The sequence below is a fragment of the Suncus etruscus genome, chromosome 13 (genome assembly GCF_024139225.1).
Source record: "Suncus etruscus isolate mSunEtr1 chromosome 13, mSunEtr1.pri.cur, whole genome shotgun sequence".
NCBI classification, from domain to species: domain Eukaryota; kingdom Metazoa; phylum Chordata; class Mammalia; order Eulipotyphla; family Soricidae; genus Suncus; species Suncus etruscus.
In genome coordinates this window covers 3,729,322-3,738,067 of record NC_064860.1, presented here as the reverse complement: position 1 = coordinate 3,738,067, position 8,746 = coordinate 3,729,322, and the positions used below count along the sequence as shown (strand labels likewise).

The 8,746-nt window shown below is 50.1% G+C and overlaps 1 protein-coding gene across 1 annotated transcript; it reads left to right on the top strand.

The window, feature by feature from the left end:
- The first annotated feature begins 4,975 nt into the window (after positions 1–4,975).
- LOC126025529 (indolethylamine N-methyltransferase-like) lies at positions 4,976–7,792 on the top strand. Its single transcript, XM_049785329.1, has 3 exons — positions 4,976–5,138; positions 5,947–6,154; positions 6,974–7,792. Exons 1-3 carry the CDS (start codon positions 4,988–4,990, stop codon positions 7,392–7,394), a joined length of 780 nt encoding a protein of 259 aa, XP_049641286.1. The 5' UTR covers positions 4,976–4,987; the 3' UTR covers positions 7,395–7,792.
- Positions 7,793–8,746: the final 954 nt, after the last annotated feature.

The following is an 8,746-nucleotide window of genomic DNA, read 5'->3' as shown; positions in this document are numbered from 1 at the left end:
CCTCCACAGGCCAGAGAGTTCAGCTTATTGGACGGCGACCCCCACAGCCAGAATTTACTCACTGGGCAGTTTCAAAATGCAGTTTTTTTGGGGGTGTGCTCCCTAGACCTCTGAGGAGACCTTCAGGTATTCAGAAACACAGGCAGACAGGCACAGAAGTTTCACTTGAAGTCCTCAGAGTGAACAAAGGCACAGCAGGGCGGAGCCTCCACAGGCCAGAGAGTTCAGCTTATTGGACGGCAACCCCCACAGTCAGAATTTACTCACTGGGAAGTTTCAAAATGTAGTTTTTTGGGGGTACACTCCCTAGGCCTCTGAGGAGACCTTCAGGTATTCAGAAACACCAGCAGACAGGAACAGAAGTTTCCCTTGAAGTCCTCAAAGTGAACCGGGTTAATACCTTATTTGGATGCAATTCAAAACCAAGAAAGAGCTGAGGGGGGTGTAGTTGAATTTTTTCAGAGGATATATGAAATCCTCTGTTCTGCAGGGCTTTAATAAGCTGATGACAAATTTTCTACAAACTATCCTCCTGTGCCACAGTGACAAGGATATCATCCATATAGTGAATGATATAAAGATTAGGAAATTGAAGGCAAAAGGGGTCAATAGTCTGAGCAACAAATTTTTGACAAAAAGTAGGGCTGTTAGCCACACCTTGAGGCAAAACCTTCCATTGATAATGAGGAGATGGTCCGGCACAATTAACAATGGGAAGGCTAAAAGCAAATCGCTTACAGTCAGCAGGGTGCAAGGGGATAGAGAAAAAACAGTCCTTTAAATCAATAACTATTTTAAAAAATTCTTGTGGAATTGCTACAGGAGAGGGGAGGCCAGGCTGTAAGGCTCCCATGGGAACCATGGTTTTGTTAATTGCTCTAAGATCATGCAAAAGATGCCACTTTCCAGATTTTTCTGGATGACAAAAAATTGGGGTATTCCAGGAGGAGGTGGAAGGTTCAATGTGTCCAGCAGCAAGTTGCTCCTGCACCAGCTCTGTTGCTGCGGACAATTTAACAGAAGAAAGAGACCACTGGTTAACCCAGGTGAGGTCGTCATTAAGCCAAGAAATTTGATCTGCCTGGGGTGCAGGCGAAGCAGTGGCCCCTATGGAAAATGGCCCATAAATCCAAGCCCAGCACGATCATACTTTGGGGTGGGTATAATGGGCTCCCTTATACCCTGGCCGTGTTTTCCAAGTCCCTGTTTGGGTGAATATCCCTGAGAGATCATCTGCTGAATAACTGCCTTATTTGGGCATTTTATTAAATAGACTTCCATTCGTTCCATGACATCTCTCCCCCATAAATTGATGGGTAGGTCGGGGATAATATAGGGTTGAATAATTCCTTTGTCACTATCCTCATCCTCCGAGGTTAATACCTTAGAGCTTTGTAGCACTTCCTTGACATGCCCTACACCTGTCATATTATCTTAGTGGGGTGAGCAGGCAAAGCAGGGGCAAGAAAAGAAAGACATTACTGTGGAGTCAGCCCCAGAGTCAAGGAGGCCTATAAACTCCTGTCCCTCAATTTTTAATTTAAGAGGTGGGCGGGTTTTATTGATGGCTCAGACCCAATAGATGTTAGAAGAATCTGGTTGGGAAGTACCTCGGGGTTGATCATATGCTGGGTGTGAAGTGTCCAGGGGCAGGGGGAATGCCTGAGCAAGGCGTTGCCCCTGATAGACAGTTATGGGGCCAAAGGGCGCGGTGGCTAGGACCTTGATCTCCACGGTGTAATCATTATCTACAAGGAACAGCTGTATGAGTAGGCCTTTGATAGTGGCGGAGGCGCGTCCCAGTATGAAAAAAATATGTATTGGGTGGAGGCAGACCAAAAAACACCAGTAGAAATAATTTGGACACCATCCTCAGGTTTCAATACTGAGGTGGTGTTGGCACACAAGTCCAATCCTGCACTCCCTGGTGTGGCTCAGGTGAGAGGGAGGCTGTCGTTTGCTGGCTGTTCCCCCAGACCAGCAGGAAGGAAGCTGAGAGAGGGGCCCAGGGCTGGCCCTTCTGCCTGTTTCCCAGTAGGGGAGACAAAGGATTGCCTGCTATATCTGTCTTGGAACGGCAGGTATTGGCCCAATTCTTCCCGCACCTGCAATGAGGGCAGAGAAAGGCCACCGGGAGCTGAGCAGCCTGCAAGGTTGGAGGGCAGTTCCCTCCCCCCGGGCACTGGCAAGCAAAATGTCCCGGTTTTCCACACTTAAAGCATTCTCTATTGGCTGTTTGATTGAAGGTGGCCCCGATGGCTAAGTGAACCACCTGAGAGACTTTGTGAACAAAGGGGTCAGCGTCACTACACATCCGGATCATATCATTTAAAGTTCTGTTTTTAACTTTTCCTCTAAGGATGACACAGCAAGTGGAATTAGCATTTTCATAGGCCATTTGTTTAATTAGTTTATTGTCGGTATCCTCTTCCCCCAAGGCTCTTTTGGCTGCTTTCAGCAGGCGACTAACAAATTCACTATAGTCCTCTTGAGCACCCTGTGCAACTTGGGAGATGGGGTTACAGCTGACCCTTTAAAAGAGAGTGCCCTCCAGGTCACCAGGGCTGTGGTGGTGGTTTGGGCTAATAAGCCAATGGGCAAATGCTTCTGCATATCCTCAGAAGAAAAGCGACCCTGTCCGCTTAGTTGTTCTTAAGTCCAGGGATTGCCCTGAGGCCCTGGGTTTCTGGTAGCAATGCTTTGGAAACACTCCAGGAAGTCGGCCCACCAAGTAAGAAATTGAACTCTGGTGAGGACAGCTTGGGTGACTTTAATCCATTCAGAGGGCAGCATATGGCCACCGTCATAGGGGCTTTCAAGACAGACTGGGTGAAAGGAGCACTAGGGCTATAGGTTTTAACAACATTATGCAAGTCCTGCAGGGTTTTATGACTAAGCTTCTGGAACTCTCTAATTGCCTGCTGCACAGGATGATCTGGCCTATTGGGCTGTGCATATCAGGTTCTTCCGCAGCCTGATCTCCTGCACCCTCTGCAACGCCCTGATCAGCCTCTCCCTCTGATAATGCAACTTGGGTTGGCGAGGTCGGGCCTCTTGTGGCTCTTTGAGAGGGGGCCTGGCCCTTGGGACTGGGTGAACATAGGACAGACAACTTTAGATTCAGGAGGGTGTGGGGAAGCCTGAAGGGCAGAAACCTGTGAATTAAGGGAAGCAACCTGTTCTTGAAGACTCAAAATTTGTTTAAGATCCTCAATCTGGTGTTGGACAAATTATTTCATTTATGTGTTTCCTAATGACCTATAATAAAATATGGGTTTAATAGTTAAAAAAAAGATCCTTAATCTGGCCAAGTAATTCCTTTTCTTTAGCCTTAGGAGGAGCGGATCAATAGAGATTGGGGCACAAAGGTCTTGGATAGAGGGATATGGGGAAGGCTGTGATGGCGTAGTCGCTTAAAGTGGCCTGTCATAGTCATGATAATGGACAGCCTCGTCCTCCAAGGTTTGGGCATCCCCTGGGTCAAGAGGCTCCTCAGGGGGAAAAAACAGAATGGGACAAATATGTTTTGGTGGGGGAATATCATCTGCAACAGAGGGTGAGGGGCTTGCCTGACAGGAACAATCACACTTGGGAAGAAAATGGAGGGAGGTCTCAGAGCCTGCCTGAGAGGCGGCTTGAGAGGCATTGCGTGATAGAGGATGCAAACAAAATTCAGCAACAGATAACAACTGTTTTTTATTGGGGTCGGCCTGAACCTCCTCAACAATATCCCCAATAGGAAAAGATAGTCTTAGAAAAATTTGCAAAACCTTCTTCCACAAGAATGACAATCAATTCTCTGCCTATCTTTTGCCACTTAAGGGGATGTATTTCAGGACCACTAATTATAAACCATGGACATTTTTCATGTATAAAAAGAAAAAAAATTTACAAGGTTCTTTTTCTTAACCTTAACTCCTCTTTCCCTAAGGGACTCCTTTAATCCCTTAATAAATTGAGCCTCTTTAGATAATTCTTGATCCATTCTGTTGGGACAGAATGTAAAATGTAAAATGCGTGAAGAGGTTCTTCTGGCGTCTTACAATCAGGCCTTTGAAGTCAAACCCGGTTCCGTCCAGCAAGTGTCCGTACTCCACGCACCGTGTTGGGTGCCACTTGTTCCATCCTGCAGGACTCAGTTATTCGTGAGGGCAGAGGGGACCAAGCCTGAAAGAGAATGGGTGAGAAAGAAGAGAGCGAGACCAAGCAAAATCTTGTCAAGGTTCAAATTTACTAGGGTATAGGCATGCATACATATACACGAAAAAGAAAGGGGGAAACAAGTTAAACTTCTACAGGCAGGTAAACATTGTGTTGAACAGACAATGGGTAAAACATTTCAAGAGTAGGGCAAGGTCCGGGGGGCCTCTTGTGACTTTTCTGGGAATAGGCAGTAACTTGTGATTTAAGAGATACTTAACGTATCTCTTAGAACTAAAACCAGCTGTAAAGGGTTACTCATTTTTTAAGCCTAACCTTTATGTAGCCAATGTCTTAAACCTACAGATGTTACCATATTACCTGGAACATATTAACAGACGCCAGCATACTTTCTGGAACACTAGGTAACTAAAACAGTTACTTATTTCTCAAGGTCCCGGAATGTCATATAGCCAAATACCACAGGTCATGTACTCAAACCACATAAGGTCTGAAGAATGCTGGCAGCCATTTTCTGTGTCTGTCCCTTGACAGCTCCCTATGGAGGAAGGGGTCTGGGCAGGGGTCGCAGCCTCACCACCTCCAAGGATCTGCTTTAAAAGAATTCTCTTGGGGAGTCCCTACACCCCACCACCCCCTCCCCTAACCCTCTGCAGAGCTGGGCTGAACAGGAGGAATTCTGTGAGTCCCTTTCTTCCTCCCTTTGCATGACAGCTCGAGGAGGGGCGGGGTCGGGGCGGGACCGGAGCTCTAGGGGAAGGGCCGGCACCCCCGGGGAGCTTTAGAAGTGGGGTGCAGCTTGCAGCGGTGCACACAGGGAGTCACCATGGAGGGCGGCTTCACAGGCGGGGACGCGTACCAGCAGCACTTCATGCCCAGGGACTACCTGCTCACCTATTACGACTTTGCGGGGCCCTCGCCAGAGGTGGAGATGCTCCAATTCAGCCTGGAGTGTCTCCACAAGACCTTTGGTAGCGGTGAGCCAGGCACCTGCTTGGGGCAGAGGGGTGCAGACAAGGGACCCCGTCTTCTTTCTCTGGGGAGGACTGGTGGGGCCGTGATGAGGGTCTCTGGAACTCTGCGTTGGGATCTGAGATTGGGGCATAAAGCCCAGGGCGGGGTGCACCTCCCAGGTGGACTGGTGCAAGCCTTCTAGATGGGGGTGAAGGTGGGATCCAGCCCTACTACACCTTCTGGGACAGTGCTCCCCTCTCCAAGAGTCACAGCCACAGTGGCCGCAGTCTCCTGTGGCCCGGGAAGGAGGCTGGTTAGTGGGGTGGGATCTAGATGTTTAGGTCCATACAGATCTCTCCCCTCTGCACTCCAGTCAAGCCCATGACTCCTGACCCTTGCTACCTCTGTTACCTCCAAATCATCACTTCTTGCTCACCCCCTCCTTAAAATTACATCTGTTTTTTTTTTTAAAGTCATGAGACCCCATATGGGATTGTGATCCGCAGGGCAAGAAGCTAGGATGGGAAAAGGATGGGTGAGTCCATGACCAGATTCCAGGATTTCTGAGGGAGCACTGAGCTGTTCCCTGCCCACCTCCCTGACCCTCAGCTCAACCTCTCTGTATCCTTCCCTACACCCCAAGCTTTCCTGTACCCAAGAAATCCCAGAGGCTTCAGAGCCCTTGCTGGGGGCCAATGGTCTTGCCTTTCTCAGACTCAGTTTCTCTTCTTTGAAGATGCAGATGCAGTGGGCAGCATTTGGGGTGGTTTTGAGGGGCTAGAGGGACCCCCTCATATAGGTCCCAGACAGTTTCTCCCTCTGCCTGCACAGGTGGTCTCCGCGGGGAGACCCTCATCGACATCGGCTCGGGCCCCACCATCTACCAACTGCTGGCTGCCTGCGAGGCCTTCCAGGACATCACCATGTCAGACTTCACGGACCACAACCGTGAGGAGCTGCTGAGGTGGCTGAAGAAGGACCCTGGGGCTTTTGACTGGACCCCAGCAGTGAAGATGGCCTGTGAGCTGGAAGGCAACAGGTAGAGGGGGGCAGGCACCCTGGTACCAAGGGGCTTCCTGACTCAGGGCAGGCTTGCACAGGACCGCAGACAGATGCTCAGGGGAAGGTAGCTCTCAGCACACTGAGATGCACACCTGTGGGGTCCCAAGGTTAGATGGAACGGCCCCTCATTATTCTTCTTCACCTTTTCTCCTTCCTTCCTCCCTCTTTTCCCTCTCTCCCTTCTTCCCTCTCTCCCTTCTTTCTTCCTTCCTTCTTTCCTTTCCTTACTCCCACCCTCCATTTATCCATTCTTTCTTCCCTCCCTCAATTCCTTCTTCCCTCCCTCAACCCCTTCTTCCATCCCTCAACCCCTTCTTCCCTTCCTTCCTCTCTCCCTCCCTCTTTTCTTTCCTTTCTTCCTTCCTTCTTTTCTTCCCTTCCTCCCGCCCCTCCATTTCTTCATCCTTTCTTCCTCCCTCGATCCCTTTGTCCCTCAACCCTTCTTTCCTCCCTCAACCCCTTCTTCCCTCCCTCAGTCCCTTCTTCCATCCCTCAACCCTTTCTTTTCTCCCTCAATCCCTTCTTCCCTCCCTCAATCCCTTCTTCCCTCCCTTTTTCCTTTCCTTTCCTTCATTCCCTCCTCCATTTCTCCATCCTTTCTTCCCTCCCTCAGTCCCTTCTTCCCTCCCTAAATCCCTTCTTCCCTCCTTCCTCCCTTCTTCCTTCCCTTTCTTCCTCCCTCCCTCCCTCTCTTACCTACCTCCTTCTCTCTCTCCCTCCTACCCCCCTTTCCTACTTAGCCCAGTCCCCTGGCCAAGCTCTACTCCATCAACCACCCTCTGTCTTTTCCCCACAGTGGCCGGTGGCAGGAGAAGGAAGAGAAGTTGCGGGCGACAGTGAAGCGGGTTCTCAAGTGCGATGCCAACCTGGCCAACCCACTGGCACCCGTGGTGCTGCCCCCGGCCGACTGCGTGCTCTCGCTGCTGGCCATGGAGTGTGCCTGCTGCAGCCTGGAGGCCTACCGCGCGGGGCTGGCCCACCTGGCCTCACTCCTCAAGCCTGGAGGCCACCTGGTGACCATGGTCATACTCCAGCTATCCTCCTACATGGTGGGGAAGTGGGAATTCTCCTGCTTGGCCTTGGAGAAGGAGGATGTGGAGCAGGCTGTCTTGGGCGCTGGCTTGGAGATCATGCAACTCATTCACAGCACTAAGAACTACTCACCTGTTAGTGCCCCTAACAAGGGGGCCTGCTTCATTGTGGCCCGTAAGAAGTAGCTGCACAAGCTGGGGAGGCCCTGCCAGGCTCAGTGCACCTTGCATCCTTGTGCCAGAGCTGGGAGCAAAACAAGATAGTGTAGGTGCTTTGTCTTCCCCCACTGACCCCATCTTGTCGGAGCCCTGGGGCTCTTACACACACCCATAGACTGCCCTTATCATCATAGATGCTTCTACAAGTCCAGAGAGGACAAGCCTTTCTCTGCTGCAGGCCCTCAGCTCCCTCACATACAAGTTCCCTGCACAATCCACAGACCTGGGTTCAGAATTCGGACCCAGAATTGAACGTCAGGAAGCTTCTATCCCAGTGTATTCCCTCACTGTTTCCCCCTTCCAACTTTGCTTCCTTCCTGTGCTCCCTTCCTGGAAGCCCCTTAGTCTTGGACCTGGGTGTCCCACTTTTTTTTATTTTTGTCTTTGGCATACCTTGAGGACCCTATGACGCTGGAAAAAAACGTTGCTTTGGACATTGGAGTATTGGTACCTGTCCCACCAGCAATCAAACAGGTTTCTTTTCTCTAAAAAAGGAAGACAGGGGCCAGAGAGATAACACAGCGCTGTTTGCTTTGCAAGCAGCCAATCCAGGACCTAAGGTGGTTGGTTCAAATCCCAGCGTCCCATATGGTCCCCTGTGCCTGCCAGGAGCTATTTCTGAGAAGATAACCAGGAGTAACCCCTGAGCACAGCCGGGTGTGACCCAAAAACGAAAAAAAAAAAAAAGGGAAAGACAGAAGGACTGGTGGAGGGATGATGTATGGCAGGTGGTGGTTTTCAAGCTGTGAGTACTCCCTGAAATCCCTCTATGATTGAATTAATTTTTGTTAGTTGGTTCACAATTTTTTAAATCTTTCATCCTCGGTGCCTACCAGTTGCTGTGAGGGCCTGGGGGATAGTGATGCCACCCAGTAGGCTGATCCTCCAACTCTATAGATGTCCAGATAATGGCACTTGGATGAACAAAACAGTTTTACAAAGGTTAAGTATGCTCCCACCCCCACTGCATAAACATCCCAAACAATACTACAGTTAATTCCTATTTCCCATTTGATCTGGGTGTGGCCTGGCCCATAGGGAGAGGCCCAGCAGGGATTCAGGCCATACCTGACTCAAGGTGCAACTGGCCAGGTACCCCAGAGGAAGCATAGAGATGGGAGTCAGGCTGACTAACAGGAAGGCACCTGCCTCAGGCCTCCATGGTCCTGCCCTTGAGCCCTCAGCATCCTGGATGCCCCTTCTCAGTCCCCCTGTGAAGCTCACTTTAGGCCTTGAACCTGCAAGATTTCAGTTTCAATAAATCTGATCCTTCTCTGGATCTTCCACCCCCTTTCTGAGAACTGAGGCTGTGAGATCTA

Excerpts from the sequence above, each read along its gene's own strand:
- LOC126025529 (XM_049785329.1), top strand. The coding sequence starts at position 4,988 with ATGGAGGGCGGCTTCACAGGCGGGGACGCGTACCAGCAGCACTTCATG. Across the intron at positions 5,139-5,946 it reads CCACAAGACCTTTGGTAGCG|GTGGTCTCCGCGGGGAGACC; the intron begins GTGAGCCAGGCA and ends CTGCCTGCACAG. Across the intron at positions 6,155-6,973 it reads TGTGAGCTGGAAGGCAACAG|TGGCCGGTGGCAGGAGAAGG; the intron begins GTAGAGGGGGGC and ends TTTTCCCCACAG.